Below are 26193 nucleotides of genomic sequence, written 5' to 3'. Positions count from 1 at the left end.
GCGGCTTGCGATACGCCACTGTTGGGTACCGCAATTTTCAGTGGCATGCCAAATCCGCGATGACCTTATAAGTCAAGCGCTCTAGCTCACCAAAGAAAAAAAAACAAAAGCCGAGAAGAAATAAAGCAATCAGACACTTGTACGAACACGCCACCACTTTCAAGGGCAAGTCCAAGATTTTCGCAATGTTTCTAGAGGTGTCCTATATAAGAAGGCGCAACTCGTAGAGTACGTAAAACAGAGTGCACGTGAAACTTTAGGGAGCAATGTGTTCGAGAGTTACATCGTGTGGCCTCCTGCTGGCCCTCCTTACAACTCTGTGCGCTTCGTCCGCCGTACCTGCGTCACCCTCCTGCAAGATTCACGAGGGCCTTCACTACCGCCACTTCACCTGTCGGAACTTCCACTCCGTGGAAGACTTCCAGCAGATCGTCCATGACACCCACTCCGAAAAGCCTACTTGGTTCAGCCTGTGGGACAGTGAAGTTTCCAAGATTCCTGGGGGTGCCTTCAAGGACCTCAACGTGTCAGTGCTGGAGCTCAGACGTGTCATCGTCGAACATTTCGAGCCGGCCGACGGAGAAGAAAACCCGTTCCACGGCCTAGAGCAAACTCTTCGCAGGCTAATGTTCAGCCTGGGCACACTGCCGACCTCGTGGTCCATCCTCGGTCACCTGGAGCACTTGGAAGAGTTGAAACTCATCCACTACAAGGACATGCACCTCAGCAACGATTTCAACAACCTTCCCAAGAGTCTGGAAACTCTTTACATTGCTGATGGTACACTCGAGAAAATCGACGACGATTGGCTAGCTCACTTGGATGGCCTTAAGCATCTGGTTGTGCGCCAGACTGACATGTACAACTTTACTAGGTCGTGGTTGCCTAATCCGGCACCTCATTTCACTACACTCGACCTTCCGTAAGTACATCCACTATGGTGCTCTTTCTTATGCTTCGAATGAGTGAAGGCGTTTCGTAGCGTGTTTAATTGGGAGTGTTCCAACATTGTCATGACAGCCAACGCAAACGATACTGAGAAACCACCGGTGTCGTCTATTCTGTGTTCTATTCTTCTGTCTTGTTTTCGTTCTCGCCGCCATGAGGGCTTCGTAAAGAGGGATCCAAACGTTTACAAGGCTCATCACTCAAATTGAACGATAATTTGTTAGTTAGCGCAGGTAAATTACAGTGTCAAATTATATGCATTCCGATGAGAAGTCGTTTCACGAATGAAATCGCCATACGCATAAGCCGAAAAGACGCCAGTACAATGTGTCCTACACCGAATTAATGAGACAGCGTCTGGGTAACTTTTTTTTTTACTTTTCAACGCACTCACAATAATTTTCAACCGTATTGAACTATCATATTTATTCGCACGCAATCAGTCCTAATTATCGTCGACTAATATTTTTTATCCGAGCTGGCTAAAATTGCTTTCATTCAATTTCAACCCGATCATAGCGACATCTAACAAATATTCTTTAACGGGTGCAAATACAATATTTCTTTAGCTAAGGTAAGGTGGCCCAGAGCTTACCGTCAATGCAATGTATCATTATAGGTGGGCGCAGCTAATGTCCGCGGCTAAAATTCAACGCACTCGTGCATTTTGTTGGCAGAACAAACAAGCTGGTCTCGTTCCCCGCCAATCTGGACGACGGTTTTCCCGAACTGAAATACGTGAGTGTCGAGCGGAACCTCATCACCACTGTGCACGAAGAGGACCTGGCTCCGCTCAAAGGGAAGCCGGTCTTCGTGGACTTAATGTGTGAGTACCATTGTGGATGGCCCGGTTCATTCTTATGTCCGTGAAGTCCGGCGTGCGTCACCACGTTGGGGGTGTTGACGGCGACATATAACCGCGTCTGAGTCTGGCTGCAACCATAGGCGTGCGTGGGGTTATAACCATGAGCGGGGACAACGTTCACCTCCCCCTCTCTCCCCCGCGGTGGTCGAGCCCGAAAGATAACAAGATTCGCGTTGGACGCAAACATGCAAGCGAAACGATGCCGTACTCCTTACAACCTTACATCCTTGTTCCCTAACTTTCCGGGAATAAGGTGGGCGAAGAAACGAGTTCTTGAAACGCAACATTGAATGCAACAACGTCCCTCGACTGCAATTATAGGGAAAAAAAGCCGTGTCGCTATAAATCGTAAAAGCAGACGAAATGCAGACGACGTCCGCCAGACTATAATTATAGGGCAGATTTGGCACCTCCCTCGAGATGACTCGTGGAAGATGGTCCATTCCGGCCACTCACCCCCCCTCCCAATTAAGCATGGCGATAAATGCAACGATTGAAAAGAACGCGTGGATGAATCACTGCAGACTTTTAGAGTTGCGTTGTCTTGTCGTATGCTTTCCTGCACGGCACCTGCCAGCACAAGTGAAAACAAGACAGTGTTTTGCAGGAACACCGATATTTGAAGTGGTGGAACAGCCGGTAAACGTGACAATGTTCACCCTATTGTAGAGTAGTGTCATCGCTTTGACAATAAAACCTGTATTGGTCGGAACAGGGGCTTTTGACGGTCGGACAGTACCGCGACTTCGCAGTGATGGACCATTCTATTCGGTTTCGGTATTTTTGCGATGGGCGAACCGAAGCAACAGCGAACGGCGAACGTCAAAAGCGGCGCAAAATTAACCAAAATACATTTTTACAAAACTGCGTGCTGGGCCCACTGTTCAAAAAGAGACTTAAGACCGGAGGCTTCCTTTCGTAGCTAGTAATATATCGCTTGTGTAAGAACGATTTGAAACAGCATCAACAAGAAAACATGCCTATGTCTAAACGAAGGGATACAACAGTCCGCATTATTAAACTTTCTATTAATAATAAATATTCAACCTTTTAAGTTCTGCTAACGTCAAACCACTCCACGTATAGCAGGCTATTCGAAGACGAAGGCGCAGCAGAAAGACACACAAAATGTGCTGGCTTAATTTGTCGATATAATGCTCTGCTTACCAAAACACTACGCTGTAGAGCACTCCCGTATATTTATTGCTCGTACTTTCACGTCCAGCTTCGACAGCTTGTGTCATGTCGACGCAATCTTGATTAGGACACTTACATTATAACGAAAAGATTACCTTAAGTGCCCATGGTTTGCCCCTACATGACGCGGTTGTCCCGAGTGATCGTTCGCAGCAGCCGTTATACTAAAAAATGATGACGCGTTTTATTTAGGATTAGGATTAGGATGTTGTATAGGTAACCGGCGAATCTAGCTTTGCATAGTTTGCAGGCATTCGCCCCGCCCAGTTTTTTCTTTGCTAATTGTAGGTACAATGTTTTTTTTCGCTTGTTTGTTTTTAAGTATAAGCACGGGCAGACTGAAAAAGTCGCGCATAGCGCGACGTAAGCCTGCTTAAGCCACCGGCCTCTGTGCTATTCCACATGTAGTAATTATTGTGCATGGCCCAACTCGGCATGGGCTGTGAATGTGCCTCGCCTTATACTTCGTGTTCTGGCGCATGCTCATGCAGTCAACCCTGTGCACTGCGACTGCAAGCTGGCCTTCATCCTGGACTACCCGACTCGCTGGCACTATTTCCTGTGCGCCACGCCCGGGAATGTGGCCGACAGTTACATCACGCACCTTACCGAAGAGCAGCTTCAGTGCGAGCAGGGCAACGCTTGAGGCACCCTTACCGGCCCTGTGAACACTCATATTGTTTGAAAAGCTGATCGTTATTGCTCATCATTCCACCTTTGTTGTTCTCGTTGTCGCTGTTTACTGTTTCTACGCGTCTATAGTCTAATAAAGGTTCACACGACAGATCAATTGACGCTGTTCGTTATGTATTCTTATTCGAACGGACTCCGTAGTTACGCGTGAGTAAAAAAGGAAGGTCAGGTAGAAAGAAGAGGAGGAGAAGCATGTAAGAGAAGACTGAAAATCAACCTATAAGCTGAGCCTGATTGTCTATATTTCTCATTGTGGAAAGGGAAGTGTATTCTGAAAGAACTTCTTTCTGGGCGAGTTGGCACGTAACTTCGCTGAACACGTTGTTAGTGGCGCAAAGTTTGGAACATGTCGTAAAACATACATGAAGGCCAAGATGAATTGTTCGTGTTATAACTGTTGCAGAACATCTGTAGCTGTCTGCACTCTCAGAAGTACCAGAGGGATGACACAGATATCAAGATATGTGTAGTTAAACAGTCGAGGCAAAACTCTGCGAGAAAGAAACTACCTCGGAAATACCTGTCTCCCTTGCGTGTAAGGAATCCTGTTGTACTTTCGAATCTCAAGGTTGATTTTACCTAACATTGACAGTGACACTTGCATGTGCAGAACAGTCAAACGAAAAGCATGACGACGCTGCCAAAAATTTGAGTAAGGAACTCATAAAACGTATCTTCACCTCAGCAGCCATGGTGTTATTGTGACGCAATGTCCATGAGATTGGCAACACCAGTTTGGTGATTGGCTACTGCGCACACTTCGAAGCGGCGCTGGTGACAAACTGCAGTGCAACCGAACAGGTCGATAAGCCATTGCGTACGAGGATGCCAACTCTGCGTTCATCGGTAAACGCGTGCTTCTCATTCCCATGCAAGTCGTCCTTGTTTGGTTGTGTACCTCGGGTTACGTTTTCCCCTTCTGTAGATCACCTAACGAGATAGCCTGGCTGAAATCATCACCGATTGGTTCACGCAACAACACTTTTACACCGACGATATTTTCACTACTTGGTCCAGTTTTCTACCACAATAAATGGCTCCACTTGCACGAAATATTCTCTTCTGACAGATGAGAAAAAAAAGAAAGGAAGGAAGGAAGAGTGAGAGGGGAAGCGTAGGGGCTATGAAATCTCACAAAAATAAAGAGATGAGCAGCGCGACTGACCTCAAGATAGTAGCCAGACATGCCTAAAAACACGACACGAGCATGCCACTAGCTTCAGTTGCGCTGTTTGTGCCCGTCCGAGGCCTTCTATATAAAAAGCTCCGGGTGTCTTATCTGCGGGTTACATAAGTAGCTTGACACCCTGAGACGACACGTGGGGTCCTTCTAGAAGCATACGGGGAGAATCGGGAGGATTTAGTTGTGTGAAAGAATTTCGCAAAAGTATGTATCTGTAGGCGGGCCCGGTCACCTCGATTTTTTTTAACGTTTTTTTCTCACAAAGACAGGCGAATCTCGAGGAGTGACCATGTCGCACGGCTTACTTCGAGTGGCCGTGCTGTATTTATGGGTGGCCGTAGCGCTCGCCGTTCCTTCGTGCGAGGTCTTCGAAGCCCGCGACTACCGACGCTACACGTGTCGCCAGTTTCGGACGGCCAGCCACTTCGCCGAGCACGTTCCGCGCGAGCCGTCTCCGAAGCCGACGTGGTTCTCCCTGCACGAGTCGAATCTTTCGGCACTGCCTCCGTCAGCCTTCGCGGGACTCAACGTCACGGTCCTGGAGCTGAGGTCAGTAGAACTGGGACGTCTCGACCCGAGTCAGACCGAGAGCCCTTTCGCCAGTCTTGAGGACAGCCTTCGCAAGCTCACCTTCAGCCTTGGTACCATGCCGTCGTCCTGGTTGCTGCTGTCCAGTCTTCGACGTCTGGAAGAACTGGACATCGTGCACTACGCGCGCCTCAGGCTGACGCGTGACTTCAACCATCTTCCCAAGAGCCTGAAGACGTTGTTCATCGCAGACGCTTCCTTCGAGTCTATCGAGGGGGGATGGATCAGCGACTTGGTCAACCTGGAGCACCTCATATTCCGTGGCACAGATCTGGCCAGTTTTAACAGGAACTGGCTGCCTTCGCCGGCACCTCGCTTCACCAGTCTCGACTTGCCGTGAGCATATTATGAGAACGCCCCTGGGCTCTGCAACATGACCAACCAGAGCTCGGAGAACTTATTTTATAGTGAGCGAAACAGAGCATTGGCTCGGGAAGTGTTACATTACGCAGGCTGACAAAGAACTGCGCAGTGCGAGAGATGCTAGAATTTTGTACGCTTCATCCTCTGTTATGGCTCTAAATTCTGCTAAGGAGCGTGACAAGACGTTGAAAGCTGTCGAATACAGCCTTCGTCAGGCGTACTGTTTCTTTTTTTTTCACACTCCCTGTCTCGTCAGATCAAGGGCTGGTTAACTCGTGCGCGTATAACTACTGACTCGTGAGAAACTGTATAGACTCAGCTTGATTAGAAACACCACGGCCCACATGAATTCGCTAAATGGCTCGTGCACTAGAATAGTTAGTTTATAGGAAAAGGAGTACTGTCAGAACTTATTAGGGAAAATGACTGGTAAATGAGAAAACGATCGAGCTTGTGGGAAAAAAAAGAAGGCTCGCAAATTCAGCCCCAAGTCATGCTACCCACGACGATGCTTACTGCGCTCGTAGATTCTGTGAACATCTATTCTGGTTTGCAGCAGCAGTCCTGGTTAAAATAGCTCCTAGTTATTTTTCTTTGCGTTATTGTGGAACGTTGAATTTGGTGTACCTTGCTTAATGTCGCACGTGACATTTGTATATTTCTTCTTTTTGACACAGTTCAAAGCACTGCCGTCGCTCTGTGGCAGAACACCTGCTTGGCGCGGAGAAGTCGTGGTTTTGATTCCCACTCGAACCAAACATTTTTAATATTTATTTGACTCTATTCCATATTTTCGCTCACGTACAGCGATGATTTCTCGCTCACCACCAACGACGCCGACAGTGACAGTGGTATTTCTGCGAAACGAGCACTTTAATGCTATCACATTTAATGCTAAATCTACTGCGTTTGCTGTGTTCTTTAGCTCTTTAAGACTCGTTGATGACGTGCGCACTTTGCCAAGCCTCGAATCCACTGAATTTTGCTGTACTCCGCTTGCGCCCAGGACGAACAAGTTGACATCGTTCCCTGAAGGAATGGGCGATAATCTGCCAGCCCTCACCTACGTCAGCGTGTTCAAGAACCTCATCACGACGCTGAGGGAACAGGACTTCGCACCCATCCGAGAGAAGGTGGCCGTCGTCGACCTGATGTGTAAGGGTTTGCTACGTACGATTACCACTACTATCGTAATAAGATTTCGTTTGTGAGTATAAAAGGCACAAATCTGCCGCACAGATTGCCCAAGGAACGAGTTCTAGCTAAAAGTGATGGTTAATGTGATGAGGTCTTCCAATAACTCAAATTACTTCTAATTGAAGTAAGTAGAAGAATAGTGAATACTTTCGCAATCTATAGGACCACTTACAGTAAATCAGAAAGGTATGCATAAGTGGCAGAGCAAAAAATATATACGCTGTTGGCAACGCGCCTACTATGGCACGGTCACTCGTCATAACATCTCCGTTTTTCTCTGTCTCTCCTTTTGCCCTTTATCCCAGCATGAAGAGTAGCAGACCCATAAACGTTCGCATGAGGGGAGCAGGAAGTAGGGGCGACCACCCCCCTCCCCCCCCCAACCCCTAAGAGGCGAGCGGCATAAAGTCAGTCCCACGCATTGACATAATAAGGAGGGGCGGCGCTGTGACTAGGGGGGGGGGGGGAATAAGTCATCCTAATACATTAAAGTAATTGGGATGGGGTGCTTTGCGATGAACCATCGCACCACCGCCCTTCAGTGGAACCCTGCGCGCGCTTATGAGCAGGTCATAGAGATGTCTCAGCCTACTTCTCATCCTTTCTCTCCATCAAATGTTCAACTCATTGTTCTTCCTGAGATGTTAAAAAGAGCACATTGTTGTTACTTTCATTTTATCTCGTCTGTATACTTCCTGCGTCTATAACGCTCGCGCATTCCCTCCCCCTCGCAGTCAACCCGATTCACTGCGACTGCAACGTGTCCTTCATCCTGGACTACCCCACATCGTGGCACTACTTCACGTGCGCCGCTCCTCGCGATATCAAGAACACCTACGCCAGCAACCTGCAACACAAGCAACTCAAGTGCCAGGGTACCACCTGAACAGCAGCCGCTGGATGGTATATGCGGCCAACTACCCTGACAAAGCACGCAAACCGGTGCGCTTGAGTGAAAGTCCGATTTCCCAAATATTGCCCTACTTCATTCCTTCATTTTATTTCCATTCGTCTCGAAGTGAAGCACACCTAGAGGCGTCGCGCGCTGATTTGGGGGGGGGGGGTTGACTGGCTGGCTGTTGGGATTGATGTTACGATTTAAAACTTATTGAGGTGAAAGCCCTAAACAACGCATGAAACGTGAGCCCCGTTGCCGTGGTCTAGTGGCTAAGGTACTCGGCTGCTGACCCACAGGTCGCGGGATCGAGTATCAGCTGTGGCAGCTGCATTTTCGATGGAGGCGGAAATGTAGGCCCGTGTGGTCAGATTCAGGTGCACGTTAAAGAAGCCCAGGTGGTCGAAATTTCCGGAGCCCTCCACTACGGCGTCTCTCGTAATCATATGGTGGTTTTGGGTCATTAAACCCCACATATCAGTCATTATCAAACGCGAGAAATGACTGTCGATACCGCTGGCGCCACCACACTGATGTAAAAAAATTGTCATCACGTAGCGACATCGCTATATTACGTCATCATGACGGCACACATAGCAAAAACCTGCGAAGTAACCACGAACTCATCGAAACGTTAATGTGACGTCACAGAACGTGACGTGACGTAACGACGTTACCCCATGACATAGTCGCTTGGTCATAAGTTGGCCGATAATGGAGGCAGTGCAGAACCGGGTAAGATGCGTAAAAAGCTTGCAACGCCTCCGATCTCGAAGGCAGTACGAAATCACGTAAAGTGCAGAGAGCTTTCGGGTGTGTGTGTGTAAGGCTCAGTACATCAATCGAGAAGGAAAAGATGTTGGTTTTTATCTTCGTTTTGTTTTAGGCGAGAACATATATAATGTGCCCTGTGAGCTTTTATTTTAATTGGTGAAACATTGATTCACTCATTTATTGAAAGGCTGAGTGGTAAGTATCTCATTACGTCCCACGTTCATCGGCCATATTACGAGTGTACGAACCATTATACTTTGTCTTGTGGTTGTCTAGGCTTGCCCGCTGTGTCTTAGAATGAACAACACGTCTATTACATTCATAGCACTTTACTGAACGAAAAGTAGTAAAAATAATAATCAGTCAATCATTTATTTAACGTGCCCTGTAAAAACGCTGAGGTCCTAGTGAAGGCACACGCAAAAACAAAACAATAAAAATAAACAATACAATGCAATCTACAAAATAAGAAAAAAAGTCAAATAAATAGAGTGAAAACGCCCGGAAAACAAGAAACTAGCTCAAAATGGGAAGAATAAAAGACAAGATGAAAATCATGGAATGGCAGTGAAAAATAAGGAAATATACACAACTATATATGTGAAAGGCTTCCTGAAGAACGGAAAAGAGAACACTCTGTACATTGTGAAAAACTGTCTCAAAACAGTGCAAAGCTGAGATAAAAGGAATGGCTGTGAACTGTGAAAAACATCAAGATCTTGAAAGTTGACATTATAGACTTTGAATTTTGTGAACGGTAGAGTGTTGATTGATTGATTGATATCACTAGAACAAAGGACAGAGTATGAAAGACTTAAATTACTCTTTTTAATCATTAAAGAACAAGTAAAAATAGACAAATCGAAGTATATGTATATAAAAACTGGCAAAACGTCAAGGCACCGGCATAACAAGTACATCCCCCCTCCCAGATCACACAACGATTGTTTTAAGTTCAGTTTCTTTCCACGGGCGATCAGTGAGTGGAACAGGCTGCCGAATTGCACTGTCTTATCGGAATGTGTACCTTCTTTCTTAAAGGGCCTAAAGGATGTCGTGTATAAAGATGTATAGTTTATATTTTGCTTATTCTATGTCCTCAAGAGCAGAGTGCTTTGGCCATTTCTTGTCATTCATTGTTATGTATAATAGAAGTTGTATAGGGAGTACCTATTTTTTGTATGTATATTGGTTTTTTCCACCCCTGTTATAGCCCAAATGGGGCTGACAGTATAATAAAATGAAAATGATATGAAAAAAAATTATATGTGGGGTTTAACGTCCGAAAACCACCATATGATCATGAGAGACGCCATTGTGGAGGGCTCCGAAAATTGCGTCTACCTGGGGTTCTTTAACGAGCACCCTAATCTGAGCACACGGGCCTACAACATTTTCGCCTCCATCGGAAATGCAGCCCCCGCAGCAAGAATTCGATCCCGTGACCTGCGGATGAGCAGCCGAGTACCTTAGCCACTAGACCACCGCGGCAGGGCCGGTAGAGTATAGAAACAAGTTGGCAAGTACATGATATGGTTGATTATCTCATGGTTAACTTAGGCAGAATCCGAAAATTTACACATCTCAAAGCAAAGGGCAGGATATCATGCCGTGGACAGCGTGATTTCGACAGCAGGGAAGTGATGGCAATGGCAATAGTCTGGCAGTGTTAAAACGAAATCTAGAGTAACTTCAAGCACAACGATGGTTGTAAGAGCTTATGAATTTTTTCTGTACTTACTCAATGGCGTCACTGCAAGATTTAGCCGTGCCATTCCAGACCCCGGAAGCATACTCAAGTTGAGGAAGACATATTGCGGTGTACAATTTCTGGAAAACTGCAGGAGAACTTGATTCTCGAGAGATTTTACAAACACAACAGAGAGAATGAAGGCCTCGCATGACAGTACAATTTAGTGTGAGCAAGAAAAGTTAGCGTGTATACGCTATAAAAATGCTAATATTACTGAATTCATTAACCCTAAATAATAATAATAATAATAATAATAATAATAATAATAATAATAATAATAATAATAATAATAATAATAATAATAATAATAATAATGTGTCTTCTATTTCATAAAATAAAGAAGTACAAGTGGCTAGGCCTGCCAAAGACGATTGGTGGCTTGAGGGGCAGAGCCACAAAAGCCACCAATTTAAATCTTTTACTACAAAGGCTAATGGAAACATCATGGACTGAAAGCGCAGCTCTTCTTTTCCGTCCTTTGTATTTGTCTGCGTCGCAGTCAGTCACGCAATGTTTTAACTCGGCGCATAATTTCAACGAAAGCTCTCTAAGCCCCTTCATAATCCCATTTGAGCTGTAGGTATGGGTTACCCCACAAAGGTGACCTGCTAAGGCGGAGAAGTCAGTTTTTGTACTTTCATGCTGTATACACTATTGGAAGGAGGTGCTTGCTTTCTTATTTGAAAATGTCTATTGAGGAAGAAAAAAAATGGCAGCATATCCACGGGGTGAATGATGGAGAGTGGGGTGAAGCATCCGTCCGTCCATTCGTTCTTGCTTCCGTCCGTCCATGCGTCCGTCTGTGTGAGACTCCATGCGTTTATCGGTCTGTCCGTGTGTGCACGTGTTTGTTCGTGCTTCCACACGTCCATTCGTGCGTCTGTCCCTTCGTTCGTCCATACATCCACCCCTGCGTCCGTCCATCCGTCCGTGCAGCCATCTGTTTGTCCGTACATGTACCTGTCTGTGTGTCCGTTCGTCCATCTAGTCTACACTTCAAGACCACCATCTCGCCTCTTTTCATCATATATTCCGCACGTGGAAGCACCGCCATCCAGTGGGCATTCCAAGGACTGAACGAGAGGTGGCACACCCACACTTTCTTACGGCTTGCGCTTCGGGTCTACTTTCCACCTTTGACCACCTCGAGTTCATGGTATATACTAGTTCACTGTATTCATGGCACTGCGGCCCAACGCTCGCTAAAGCTTTCTAAAACCAAGGAGGTTACGCCCAGCGAGTATAACGTAGCAACCTTTTCCTGTCAGATAGTGCTCGATGCACATGCCAATGGCTGCTAATGGTGGGGAATGAGAGACAGGAGAATTCGGTTTTTAGTTAACGCGCACGTTGTGAATTTTTTACTTTTGAACAACGCACAGGAAAAATCTCCCACCGGCACCACCTTGCAGGTCGAAGCTTAAGACATGTTATGTACTACTACAAGGGCCGAACGGGTGCCGCTTTAAGGAGCTTTGTCCCTAAAAACCCACTCTGCTCGTCACGTCTGTTGCATGCCTGAATGACGCAGCATTGAGGCAGCTCATCGTGCCTCATGCTTAGCTGTTTTTGTTCCTTCAATGTCGCAGGAATCAAAGCGGACACCATGCATTAAGAGCTAAGACAGAAACGCTTTTACGACAAAAATGCCCTTCTCGGTCGTTATTTTGCTGATCAGCGTCCTTCCTTGGTGTAGTCCTCGGCTGTATGACGTGATTTGCGGACGACGAGAAGTATCGATTTGTCGTAAAATGCGTCGACTCAGAGCTCCGCTCCCCGCCGCGGTGGTTTAACGGTCTTGCAGCTATTTCACCACTGAGTATTGTCTATACATGCATGCCCCGTTTCCTGTGTGGCTTTTCAAATTCGGATCATGAAGCAGTGACCAGAACGGAGTCGCGTGAAGTTGCAGGATGACTACAATTGCAGCATGTGCCCGACTGTTTTACAAAGGTTTGTATGGGATGTACAACGAAGCCTCTGTGTATATAACTGAAATAACTGATGACCTAATTAGTACACTAAATACTAATGGTCGAACCGACGCTATATTTCTAGATTTGTCAAAGGCGTTCGATGTCGTCCCTCATCCCAATCTGATTACACAACTTCTCTCGATTGGCGTTGAACGAAAAGTAGTCGCTTGGATAGTATGTTACTTAAGAAATGGAACACAGTGTGTCGCCATTAATGAGTGTATCTCTGAAGAGTTGGATGTGTACTCTGGAGTCCCGCAGGGCTCTGTACTGGGCTCTCTACTTTTTTTAGTCTATGTAAATGACTTAGGATGACTGCCAGTTGGGCGTGTTGGTAAAGGTTCATGATGAAACAAGCGCAAAAATACACACACTCAGAGAGGTCACAGACAAGTGCTTACTAGCAACTGAAAATTTTATTTGGAAGCGAACACTAATAAATACATCGCACGCATGTACGTCATTCCCGACTTCCCCTATCATCATCAACAACGTGATATAACAGAATATGCACGCGCCCACAACCGGAAACAAACACGTGTCAAGAACTAAGAAAGGAAACGTAAAACAGAAAAAACAAAACAAACAAAGAAAAAACAAAATACGTAAATGATATTTATCTTACTCTTGAACCCCCTATCCATATTAAATTATTTGTGGATGACTGCATGGTATACACAGCTATCAAAACCCGAGATGACCACATTAAATTAAACAATGCCTTGCACTCAATTGAGAAATGGTGTGCAAAGTGGGGTTTAAGAACAAATGCTACTAAGACAACTTCTATTGCATTCAGCAACAAAAAGAGGCCTCTAGGCTTCACTTATTCTTTAGGTAATGCTACGTTCAACATATCTGATAAGGTTAAATATTTAGGCACTTACACACTTACAAGCAACCTCAGTTGGTAAACACACATTGATAACATTTGTCACGGTGCACTTAAGAAAGTGGAAAGCAAGTTGCGCAGTACTCCTCCTGCTGTGAAATTAAACGCTTATAAGGCACTAGTATGACCTAAGTAGGAGTATGCAGATGTCATTTGGAGCCCTTACCAACAATACCTAATAAGTAAAATTGAAAGAGTACAAAATTTAGCTTTGCGCTTCATTTATTCTGTTTATTCGCATCACTCGAGTGTAACCACTTTACGTAATAGGGCAAACTTTCAAACACTCTAGCAGCGTAGGATCATATCTAGATTAAAATTCCTCTATCAGCTTTACTATGGTCACTTCAATATGTCGCGGAAACACTACATCCAAGAGCATTTCAAACTGTCAGCGAGAATTCATCACGGTAAGACTATTAGGCAACCGATTAGCTACATAAATTTGCATACGTTTTCTTTGTTTTCTCGAGCGATTTCTTATTGGAACATGTTACCTGAAGAGACGGTCAACTTTGTGTCATTAGAGGTGCTTACTCAGCCTACTTGTAATATAAGCTTTAGTTAAAGTGTCGTTTCAAAATTGAAAGACATTATCATTATGTTATTTTACCGTATGCATACCGTATCGTATGCTTACACGCGATTGTGTAAGCATATTTACGCCTCCCCTTATGTGTGCTGTACGTTTTAAAACTACGTCAAGCAACACTGATGTCAATTTGTTTGTCGAATTTCTGTCAATGTATTTCTTTGTTTTCACTCCTGCACGGGCCCGAGAAAGGCCTGCAGTATTTGTAAATAAAAAAAAACAGTTGGGACCAACTGAGTCAATGATCATAGATTGTTTCCGACGCAGCTTGATTCATATTGAAAAATTACGGTCGGTTGGATCACGTGGTATTCTCAAAATAGATGCAACAGAAAACAAGACAAAGCACCAGTGACACCGATGCCATTGAAGTCTGTCATTTGGCGCTTTCAATAAGTCTCCCACTGTAGAAGTCTTTCATTGGCGCTTTTACGACGACGTCAGCTGCAGGTATTGTTCGTTTTAGTTCTCAGCGTCGTCCCTTCTGTCGTAGTTGTCAACTTCCAAGACTTCACAAGTTCCGCCAGTAACGACAGAACTTTCAGGTGGAACGATAAGAAAGTCGTATACAGCTGGAATCGTGAATTATGCATGAAAATATGAATTGAAAGGAGGTACTTTCCCACGATCTGAAGGAAACAGTTTTTTATTTATTTATACATCAATATTAAATTAGTTACAGAGTGCATGGTGACATGTAAGGGACAGAGTAGGCAAAAATGCCAATTAAATCCTGACAGGGTGCCGTCCCTCGCCCCAGTCAAAGAGGCACACAAGGGGCAGTTATGTACATACGTTAAAACCCTTTAAAACAAACAAGCAGCGACAGTCTCACACTTTTCATAAGAGTTCACAAAACATCGTTAGGAAAACACTGATACTTCGAGACCTGTCCGTAGTACCTGATTAGTAGTGTAATATTTTTCTTCAGACAATAAAACAAGGAATGTGTAGAAATGCCGAGACTTCTTAAATAACAACATGAGATTACAACTAACTAAATTAAAAAGTAACAGATATTTTTACACATCAATTATAACAAAAAGGGGCAAACAAAAAGAAGTCTCCCACTACCTCAACCAGAAAGTGGTCCTCCCCACCCCACTTTAGCTTTACCTCAACTTTGAAGTCCTTGTCACAAATGAAATAACGTCAGTGCGTTTCCATCTATGGTATTTCTATAAGCGCTGTTTTCGCTCTGTCTCAGTTAACCACGGGCCTGAGACCCGTCACTTTCTAGGAAATTTTCTTGGAAATCCATAACAGCCACAGTCCCAAAAACATAAAAATATGCGCTTCGTAAAATTTAACGACAACCTCTTAATTCAAAAAGAAATAGCCCGATACGTATGCGACTTAGGCACTGAAACGTGTAATATGCCGAAAACGAGAAATGTCCCTCATGCATGCCAACACACAATGCGGCTAAACAGCTTGCTAATGCTGTTACTTGTTCCTCGCAGTTCCCCATTGTCATCATCACGAGGCAACATAGTGGCCAGCTGTAACGAGGCTGCTTTGCCGGCACCTGCGCTGCGGGTTTGGAGAGGTTCGCGCAAAGCGGCGACAGCTTGCAGCTGTTCGCATGAAAGTTCGCTTAGACACTTCTGTAGGTGCTATCAATGCACAAAGCCCGACAGGAAGCCGCAAAAACAAACAGGTGTCACATATAGCTTATCAGTGCTACCCTATCAATATAAAAATCTGCTGATATATTCGTATTTCACATTGAACATACGTAATGGCATTGGTCACTTGATGGTAGCACATCATTCACTTGTATAACGTTTTCAATCAGTTCGTTGAAAGCCGATTTCCTGTCATGTAAGCTTCCCATGGATTGGTGTGTGCACGAACGGTTATATACACAGCGTAATTCGGCCAATTGGCGTGTCATATGGTCTGGCCGCTTGGTTCGGGTAGTTTCGAGTGCAATGGTAGAAAATGCTGCAATTGCCGCCGCTTTGAAAAATTCATGGGCCCAATCTGCGCATTGTGCCATTGTCATGTGTCCCAAAACTAAGAGGTTCAAAACTTGCAAGTAGTATGATCCGAGTACTTTTAGAACAATTTTATTGCTTCGTAAAGATGACGTATTAAAGCTATTAAATTCGATGGGTATGTACATCATGAATCTAGAGCGACTGAGAAGCTTGTCGCCTGGCGCAAAGTGCAATGTCTCGCTCCGAGAGAGCTCTCAGACTCCGCCCCTTCAGGGCCGTTGGTGCGTCGCATTGTCCGTACACGGAATGCCGTCTGGAGTTTTCAAACAAAAACTGCAGGTGGCAGTCGCAGCTCAAAGGGTTTCCTGCGTGGATACAAAATAAAACTCACTAAATCAAGGCGCTTCCGGAGCGAAGAAAAAAAAACGTGTGAAAAAGGTAAACACTGTTTTTTTATTAATTCTAATCAAACTATGCAGAAATTACATCGGCACGCCTAAAGTTGGCTGACAGCCCCACCGCGGTGGTCTAGTGGCTAAGGTACTCGGCGCTGACCCGCAGGTCGCGGGATCGAATCCTGGCTGCGGCGGCTGCATTTTCGATGTAGGCGGAAATGTCGTAGGCCCGTGTGCTCAGATTTGGGTGAACATTAAAGAACTCCAGCTGGTCGAAAATTCCGGAGCCCTCCACTACGGCGTCTCTCATAATCATATGGTGGTTTTGGGACGTTAAACACCACAAATAAATAAATAATAAAATAAAGTTGGCTGACAATGCTGCCTGTGGCCGGAGAGGCAGCACTGATTGTTGTGTGCGTCCTCTATCATTGTCCTCGCTACAGCTCTCAGAGATAGCAGTGGTCGGCAGAAAGCAGCTGACAATCAGCCGCTTTTACAAAAAAAACTATTGTAATAATTTGGAAATGCCGAAACGTGCCAACTTTACATAAGAAAAATGCGGAGTCGCTCAAGTTTCTGCAAGCATGCAGAAGTGTGCGTGCGTGTGTGCGTGTGTGTGTGTGTTTATTTATTTGTGTGTGTGTCCTTCTCTCTCTCATCCTTTTTCTACCTTTCGTTTCCCTTTGTCCAGTGAAGGGTAGCAGCCTTTCTTTTACCCTGTCTCTCTATCCTTCTCTCAAAGTTAGAGTGGACTCTCCAACTCTGTGTGAGAAGGGGAGCAAGTAGCTTCTAATCGATGTTGTCCACAGTTCTTATCACAGACTGTAAATATCACTCGCGAGGTATGTGGGCTTTAACGCCCCAAAACAACAAAAAATATTATGAAATATAACAGTTCCGGAAGCCAGTCGTTGTTAAAAAAGTGATGACATTCTGTAAAATGCATCATGTTCTGGTAGACGTGCTGCCGTAAGGCGAAAAGAAAATTTTGGTAATGAACTTTCTGAAAGAAAGCCGAGTGAAAGAAGTCGACAATTTGAGTACAGGGAAAACAAAAACTGATGACGTACCTCTAAGCTGTAGAACGACGCCTTTGTTGATCAGAGGGCTAACGTCATCGCTGCCAAGTTGAACGATTTGATTTTTTTGAAGGCCGACGTATTTCAGTGATGGGAGTCCCTTGTCAAGGCCCGAAGGAAAGCTTGTTAGCGAGCAGTCCCTAAATACAAAGAAGAAAAAAAGATAAAATGATCACCACTCCTTCCAGTATCGTGTCTCTGCTATGTGTACAATGCTCACGTAGTGTAATGTGACATCTGAGGGCTAAGTGATAAGCGTACTTTTGGTTTCCCCACCCTCAGTTCATACCATATCGGTGTAATTGCGTCGGGACGATTTACATCGGAGTCTTTAGCGGTCAGTTTCGTAGCTACATGACGCCGGATCTTGAGCTATCGGGCAGACCCAGTGGTTAAACTCAAAATTTTGATGTCGTTTTTGAATTCATGAGGGTTGTACTCCATTATAGGGAAGCTGACGTGCCTCCCCTTTATTTCAAATAACGGTATTGCTATCATGCGAGAACTGTCTCTCGGCGAACACAGCCTAAAAAGAACACTAGAAATATAATAATGAATGACAATACCAAAAAATGACTTGTTGTGACCCCCGTCCGTGGGCGCCATGCTGGCCATGAGAAGCAGAGCCAAGCGGCGTTCCCGCGTCTGGAAGCCCCAGTGCTCAATTCTCTCGGAAGGAGCCTCAAGTGGCGGGAAGTAACAAAGGGATTAGAATGTGGCAACTTCCGAATGTTCGTGAGCCAATACACCTAGGAGCATTTCTTCCTAACGGCTTGTTCGGTGAGACGGCGAAGCAGACCTACTATGCAGATCATGTCTAAGGAATAAGGTCTCTACTCCTTGGCTGCCCTTCCAGGGAAAGATGGCAGCAGCAACCTAACCGCCAACTTGCTCCGGGAAGAAATTCATCTGCCCTCTCCTCAGTGTAACTCGGACCGAAGGAGCATTGCGTCAGGAGATGCAACCCCTATTTGGCGACCGTGTGTTATTGACTGATGCCCCGGAGGGTGGTGTCTTGTGTGTGATTCGTGCTTCAATTAAGGAGAAGGAGCCCGACAAGGCTTAAAATGACGCTGCAAAGTGCTGGACGTTGTTCTGAACGATGGTTTGACGGTTCATCCACCACGCTCATGGTTTGTGGAACTCTTAACCTCTATGCTGTAAATAGTTGTAAATACTGCCAGTAAACATGTTTGTTTTTTTTTAGATTCCCCAGCTTGTCAGCAACGTTTCTTCCACCCGAAGTTGCACCACGCTACCACAAGAGCCCGGGCCCGATGTAACCCTGACGTCTGGGCAAACCACGCCAGCGGAGACGTGTTCGGTAGACCCCCTGTCTCGCAACAGGCCAATTATGAAATCAATTACTATCTGGAAAAAAAATCTGAATGAACTTTATGAACTTATCAGCACCTACGTTGAAACACCGTCAAAACGATGCAACATGCTGGTAAACTTGTGTTGGTGCAGTCTTACAGCGACTACTGCAGGATAACGTGTTCAGAGCAAGCGCTTCAGCAAAGAGATGTGGCTCTTATCTCGCTCTTTCGTACGGATGGCAGTACGTGTCACGTCAACGCTATGGCGTGTATAGCGCATGGCGTCAAGTGGGCAGCTCATCAACGAGCTGGTCCTCCAACAAGGCGGCTAAGTTAAAGTAGCCCTAACCTTTTTAGGAGATCGCTCTCGCATAACATCGCGCATGCCGCTAGCTGGTCGCCGCGTTGGTTCCCCAACTTGCGGGTTCTCCAACGCGCTAATGCAAGCCATCTGCATAATTTTTTTTGCCAGAACTTACCTCTTCAAAGCAAGCTCTGATTTCAACACACGTGCCACCCCCGATTATTATTCTTATAAATATGTCCATTTAGAAACCCTCAGAGCTCAGATTTCATATAGTATATAGTACACGGCTGCCATACTAACATATTCGACCAAAAAAGAAAAGGCAACAGAAGAGGGCCTTCATAGGCGCCTTACTCCAGCAGCAGCGTCTCCAGTTTGGCGGCCACCGTTGGCAACACTGTTCTCGCGAACGCCGTAAGGTTCACGTGACGCAGCGATAGCGTCTGCAGGTCCACCAGGGATGAGAGCCAGTAGTCGTCCGCACTCGCGATGCTTGACCGAACCAGGTGCAACTTTCGCAGCGTTCTCGGCAGGCCTCCTTGTGAACTGGACGTGAACCTCAGACCACTCATGTCAAAGAAGACCATCTCGACGAGCTCCGTCATGCCCGCCAAGAAGAAGGCCCAATCGCGGGGAACGGTGCTATTGTGACTGAACACCACTTTCTGCAAGGTGGACTCCAGCCCGCGCAGAGGAGTCGGCTCTGTCGGACTCCAGCTACCTGTCAGCTCGACGTTGTCCAGCTGCAAAGTCGAGACACCCAGACCATCGAAGAGACCTTGAGGGACGCGTTCCAACACGCTGTTTTCAAGCAGCAGCTTTATGTGGCCCTCTTCGCCGGCAGTTCGATTGGGCTTGAAATTGTCCAAGAGATCTGCCGAAGACCGAAGTTCCGAGCAAGTGTAGGTCACCTGTCCAGAGGGCCCTGTGCTGTAAAAGCAAGATGGCGCGCAGGAAGACCACTGTATCACCCATGACAACAGCAGCAACCCGTGTAATGCGTGCGATGTTCCTCGACTGCTCGGAGTCATGGCCCCCTTGGTTTTGCATCTTCTGCACGGCCATCGAGTACTTTCTCGCCAGCGGAAGCACCGGAGGCGGACCAGACCGAGCGAGCCTTAAGTCAAGATAAGAAGGGCGGGCGAAGTTTTGCTGAAAACAGATTGCAGCCTCTCGGGTTTCGCCTGTGGCTGAGGCAGGGTACGGGGCATTCCCGCTTTGACAGCTTCGGAGTTGCAGTACACATTCGTACAAATGTTATCTGGCTCTTGCGAGATATCTACGAACTTAGGGCAAAAATTTTCTCGTTCCCTTTTTCTTTTTTCTGTAGTTCTAGGTTTCTTTCCAAGAGCAGCGTGATAGGACACGTAAGAACACTTGGTCATCGCAAATACGTTTTCTCTTGTTAGGTGAAACATTGTGCGAAATGATAAAGCATCTCCTAGGTTTAGATTTCAGTCATTTCAAACTGACGAAAGTAGACAAGCAGAGGGTGATCTTACTTGCCTGGTGCATAGTCTGGAGCCAATGGCTCTTTTTTTTCTAATCCTCCTCATTTTCTAAATTTATTCTTCACGCATGATAATTGTCAAAGTTGGGAAAATATCCTGGCGAAATTATCATCATAAAACGAAGCATTAAAAATATAGCGGATTGAATACCTTAAACCACTGACTACACAGGACATCGACTCGTATTGAATCAACATTTTTACATTAAAATGTCCCTAATATTCACCCTTCAAGCGTCAAGACACTGAAATCACGAACGATTGAACAGCTTCGTACATAAGTAGAAAACTTGCTATGTGGTCAATCTCAACACTATTTGAGTCGCCACCACAGTTGTTGGTTCTCGGCTAGTCAACTGTAGTTTGCAAGTTCGATTCCGGTGGCGGTGGTCTTATTTCGGTGTAGGTGAAATGTTAGAGGTCCGTGTATACTCTGTGATGTCAGCATACGTTTAAAAATCTCGAGCGGGTTGCCGAAATTATCAGGTCCTTCCACTATGACTTCGCTTGCAGCCCAGTGGTTTTTCTGGGACTTGGGATTCGTAAGTTCGCGCTCGTCCATGTCTTTGTGTTTTAAGTGCGCAACCATAGTTATCTATCAAAGCTCGGTGCTGACATTGCCAACGTGTTTTATGGGGACATAAGCGGTGAGGATGACATATCGCCAGTGGTTAGGGTACAACATAAGTGAGAAAGGAGCCACTTGGTTGTCTTTGGACTCGGTAGTGCTTTAGGGGCCATTAAAGGCACTAAATAATGATGCCTTTCTCGTGCAGACCAGTCGAATCCACCCGAAAGCCAATGAATGTCGAGAGTGACATCATATGCGGACTTTTTACCTGCGTTCTTCTGCCCTTACGGGCCCTGCGAAGACAAAAATTCAACTATTTCCGTGATTCGCAGAGAAGCTCGTCTATTTAAAATGTCATCGTGGCTAGCCTGCAAACTACTGGAAAGTGTTTGCGGCGGACCGAATGCATTAGCCGGTTCGTATAAAACAGGCTAACGAGGCGATTAAGACCACTTCGTTCATTACGTACATAACTCGTGGAAGCGACCACTCTTGAAGCGCAACACTATACCGTGCTTCTTATGGTGTGTCGTGCTCATTTCATTATTCCTCAATCCACAATATTACTGCGAAGCTCTCGCAGGGGGATCTTACATGCCTCCATTTAAGCTGTCTTCTCCACCTACGTGCAACAGGCCTCGGGCTTGGCCGGCCATCTTACCTGAGAGCTCGATTCACGGACCGTTTCGCCCCACGCCGTTGGACTTTCCACGTGAGCCAAATTTGTAGGTGAATTAATCGTACCAAGTGTTACTAGCAAGCTTTCAAAAAAAATTGCCCCCCCCCCTCCCCGAAGTTAATCGTGAGGAAATGCGAATGCATTTTTTGCGCCGAGAGTAAACGGCGTAGTACTTTTAATGACGTAAATTATTGACTAGACAATGATTTGTACCGTAACCGTTCATTTACACATTCATCAGCCTGCGAACGGTCGAGAGTGAGGCGCGCGCTTCACTCAATCTATACTGGGTGCACCAGCTTTCTTTAGCCAGATTTTTTAGAATTATGTCGACACACGCAATGACGACGCGATCAAATGCATGTTGCTTACTGTTGCCTGGAGTGAGTCAGACTATTATTTGTGTTCTGATCGATTGCCTAATTAGGTCACCTTTATCAACTAAATTTTTAAGCAATGAAAATGGGCCATACATTCTGATGAGAAAGTTGTTCATTGGTTTGCAAAGCGTCTGGTTAAACAGTTTCGAGCTTTATATCTGTCATTTTTTACTGTTTTCCTCAAATGCCCGCAACTTGAAATGCAAAAAATACCACGTAACAAGGCCGCTCTAAAGGTCAATCAAAAATTCTTCTTTTTCTTCTTCTTTTTGCTCTTTCCTTCCCCCTCTTTTCGCGGTGACAGAACCATTGTATGACAGAGGAATACAGCTTCACTGAAAAAAAAATGCTGAGCAGCTTAGTTAAACCCATAAGGTCACCGTCATCCAGGGTCACCAATAGCCGCCCACTATGTACATATTGTATTTTCAGTTGGTAAAACCGTGTAACTTAGTTAACTTGTTCAAAAAGGCACGAGCAAACAATGGGAAATCGCTGTACGAGCGAGTAGTGTACTGCCCACGATCATTCACGATGACGGCTCTTTACACCTGTATCACGAGCATCCAGGTGCACCTGTAAAATCCACAGCTGTCGGACTTTCGGCTTCTCGTGGCTTCACGAAGCGAAATACGGTAAAATCAGCGTTTCCCGCACACAGAGCCAAACGAAAAATCCGTGTCGCAATCATGCACACCGTTTGCCAGCACGTTTGCGGTCCCAAAGCGTGACGTATGCGTTAGGTACGTATACGCATCATGCATTGTGTGTGTAGCGCACGTCGCGGGAATAATAGGTCAGCCGTATATGTACCACACTACCGACGTGCACACTCAGTACCACACTACTGAGTGTTTTCCGCATAGCCGGACTTGTGCGTGACCCTTGGTGGCGTGTGAGCCGGTGCTCGCTGGAGTGCGTCGCTGGTTTCCACGGCAACGCTGGCCTTCAGCTGCGGCCCTTTGACGCTCTTGAAACGCGACACTGACCAAGGGTGAGGCCTCGTTCTTGCTCCCGCTGACCTTTGTCGCAACAGAATACAGAGAAAAAAAAAAGAGGACTTCATACTGCGGGTGCCACGATGTCGTGCCTGTGAAAGCCGTTGTCGCGTAACAGGTGCAGCTGATGTTTGGAAAACGTGCAGCTGTTCGGCTTTGGAATTCGCCCCGCCGCGGTGGTCTAGCGGCTAAGGTACTCGGCTGCTGACCCACAGGTCGCGGGATCGAATCCCGGCTGCGGCGGCTGCATTTTCGATGGAGGCGGAAATGTTGTAGGCCCGTGTGCTCATATTTGGGTGCACGTTAAAGAACCCCAGGTGGTCGAAATTTCCGGAGCCCTCCATTACGGCGTCTCTCATAATCATATGGTGGTTTCGGGACGTTAAACCCCCCATATCAATCAATCGGCTTTGGAATTGAGGAAGCGCTTTGTGAAGTGTGGTGGTTGTTGCGTGTTCTGTCAAAAAAAACAACAAAAAAAAACGACTGCTTGGAGTACAGATATCGCGAGCATTGTTTGCGTCTAAGTTCCTCGTCTTTCAGTAGTCTTATAGGCCCTTTCTCCATTTCAGGATCGCAAGCGGGGCTCAACTTTGTTAATCTTCCCGCCTTTGCCGTGCCCCTCTCTCTCTTCCGCCAAAGCAATTAGACATTACCTAATGACAGTTTGTCGCATATTTAAACAGCACTGTCATCGGTTCTCGTCTGTGGGCCGCAATTTGTTTTTATGCCGCTATCTGTAACCAGTCTTTTCATTTTGTGGTATACAACGGAACAACAGCGTCACGCCACCTTAATTAGCTTGCAAAATGAAACACTACGCAAGGTATTAGCTTTTAGACTAGTGTTGTGGGAACTTGCCTTATTGTATGGTTGCGGAAAGGGAGAAAAGAAAAGGGTAATGGTACGTTTATACCTTTATTAAATATTGGAACAAACAACGAACAAATGGTGCCTTAAATTGACGCTATGTCGCGTTTTACGGTGTATATAAGCAACTGTCTTTTGTATCGAGATTTTTCTTTAGAATCCCTATGTACGTGTCATAAGTGAACCCGTAATAAGCTCTCTAGGTCGTGCCGGATGGTCTGTATTGAGCATACACATAATGCGTACGTATTTAGTACATCGGACAGACGTGCCAATTATATCGAGAACCCGTCCACCCCTTTACCAGAGTGGCCAGGCTGGGTGCATACATAATTTTTGTGCTAGGCGCTAGTCTCTGCTGTGTGTAACATTTAGTGCCCAACGACCCTTTCTGTACAAATGAAATCGATTGCAAGCTCTGATTGCAAGGAGTGTATTGTAGAGATGTGCGCGACGCGATGTGATTTATCGCACGTGGCGGCAGGTATACATTTGCTTTACGCGTGAAATAAATCATAGTGATCAGCAGCTATTACAGGTTCGTGTGTTCCTAAGTGAACGTATGATTAGCAATCAAAAGAGGCAGAAGCATAGAGATCAACCAGACGCACATCCGGTTTGCTACCCTGCATGGGCGAAAGGATAAAGGGATGAAAATATAGTAATAATAAAATGAAAGGATATACCAAATCATACGCACACTTGGAGGAGCACGCCAAGTCAATTCAGGCAGTCACACAGGCCTGTTGAGCTTTAGTACAGCAGTAACTATTCGTTGCCTTCTGTGCTTTCGAGGTACACGGTGCCATATAAATTAGGCTACCGAAAATGGTATTGAGTCCGGATGCTTTAGAAGCATCCCGAGAGGGCGTCGCTGGGTGCTATAGCGAACGCAGCTACGCATGACGGGTTCAATTGTCTCTTCGGTTCCGCTGGAGTCGCATGTAGAGATGTCCGTCACCCAGATGCTAACCGAGTACGCTTTTTGCAAATACAGCGCATGAAACAAGAGAAAGAGGCAAGTTTAATGATGGACGCAAACGCTTGCCACGGAACGCAGCGCTTATAAGACGGCCATGTTTATTGGTGTGCCTGCGATAGCTCTGCTCAACTAAATTTAACTGATATTCATGCGAAACAGTGATCACCCTTCCGATCGGCTAACGGACCTATTCCTTTCTCCTTCTGTCAATGATTGTGGATGTACCATGTGCTATAAGTACAATGAATAAATGAAAGAAGAAAAGACAGGTGATCTGTGAGGGGCGGGGGGGGGAGGCATGACTTGGCGAATTTTTTTAGAGAAGTTACTTGCCGGTACTTAGCTACGGAGCAGAAACCTGGAGACTCACAAAGAGGGTTCAACTTAAATTGAAGACGACGCATCGAGCAATGGAAAGAAAAATGGTAGGTGTAACCTTAAGAGACAAGAAGAGAGCAGAGTGGATTAGGGGACAAACGGGAGTTAAGGATATCATAGCTGCAATAAAGAAGAGGAAATGGACATGGGCCGGGCATGTAGCACGTAGACAGGATAACCGCTGGTCATTAAGGGTCACCAACTGGATTCCCAGAGAAGGGAAGCGGGGTAGGGGGAGACAGAAGGTTAGGTGGGCAGATGAGATTAAGAAGTTTGCGGGTATAAATTGGCAACAGCAAGCACAGGACCGGGTTAACTGGCGGAACATGGGAGAGGCCTTTGTCCTGCAGTGGACGTAGACAGGCTGATGATGATGATGATGATGATGATGATGACTTGAGACCCTCTGTCTGACGTGATTCAGCTCAGCCCGTTTACGTCAGCAACACACTTCAGAGTACTGGTGATAAGTTCACAGCGCTGAATAGACCCACAAACCGGTTCTGTGTTGCGAAGCGGTTCGCGATTTTTATTATTATAAGCGCTGGGCACTTTAGTAGCCTGGGCTCGTATGCTGTCGTACGTTGTCACAGTATGTAGTCATCGCTTGACAATAGAATAACGCAGGCGAAACCACGTATATAGATAGAAAAAAAGGAAGCAAGGAGTAGAAAGAATGAGGAAGAAAGGAAAGAATAGGATGAACAATAGATAAAGCAAGAAAAAGAAACAAATAGATAAAGAGGGAGGAGGACGAAAATGGAAGTAAGTAGACAAAAAAAAGTTCGAAAGAAACACGAGGTGAGAAAAAGAAAAGCAAGAAAGAAAGAGAAAATAACGAGGAGAAACAAACAAGCTGCTCA

The 26193-nt window shown here is 45.8% G+C and overlaps 3 protein-coding genes across 3 annotated transcripts; 2 read left to right on the top strand and 1 right to left on the bottom strand.

The window, feature by feature from the left end:
- Positions 1-223: 223 nt before the first annotated feature.
- Positions 224-3804, top strand: LOC119172059 (uncharacterized). The gene is made up of 3 exons (XM_037423030.2): positions 224-922; positions 1626-1774; positions 3502-3804. The coding sequence occupies exons 1-3, from the start codon at positions 267-269 to the stop codon at positions 3654-3656; spliced, it is 960 nt and encodes a 319-aa protein (XP_037278927.2). The 5' UTR covers positions 224-266; the 3' UTR covers positions 3657-3804.
- Positions 3805-5116: 1312 nt separating this feature from the next.
- Positions 5117-8021, top strand: LOC142813921 (uncharacterized). The gene is made up of 3 exons (XM_075891877.1): positions 5117-5810; positions 6844-6992; positions 7769-8021. The coding sequence occupies exons 1-3, from the start codon at positions 5176-5178 to the stop codon at positions 7918-7920; spliced, it is 936 nt and encodes a 311-aa protein (XP_075747992.1). The 5' UTR covers positions 5117-5175; the 3' UTR covers positions 7921-8021.
- A 7951-nt stretch (positions 8022-15972) lies between these two features.
- LOC119172057 (uncharacterized) lies at positions 15973-20055 on the bottom strand. Its single transcript, XM_037423029.2, has 3 exons — positions 19317-20055; positions 17328-17476; positions 15973-16224 (listed from the first exon to the last, which is right to left on the bottom strand). Exons 1-3 carry the CDS (start codon positions 19991-19993, stop codon positions 16052-16054), a joined length of 999 nt encoding a protein of 332 aa, XP_037278926.2. The 5' UTR covers positions 19994-20055; the 3' UTR covers positions 15973-16051.
- Between the last annotated feature and the right edge of the window lie 6138 nt (positions 20056-26193).

The sequence above is a fragment of the Rhipicephalus microplus genome, chromosome 4 (genome assembly GCF_043290135.1).
Source record: "Rhipicephalus microplus isolate Deutch F79 chromosome 4, USDA_Rmic, whole genome shotgun sequence".
Classification (NCBI taxonomy): Eukaryota; Metazoa; Arthropoda; class Arachnida; order Ixodida; family Ixodidae; genus Rhipicephalus; species Rhipicephalus microplus.
Note: the sequence above shows the minus strand (reverse complement) of the source record. Positions and strands in the feature narration are given on the sequence as shown.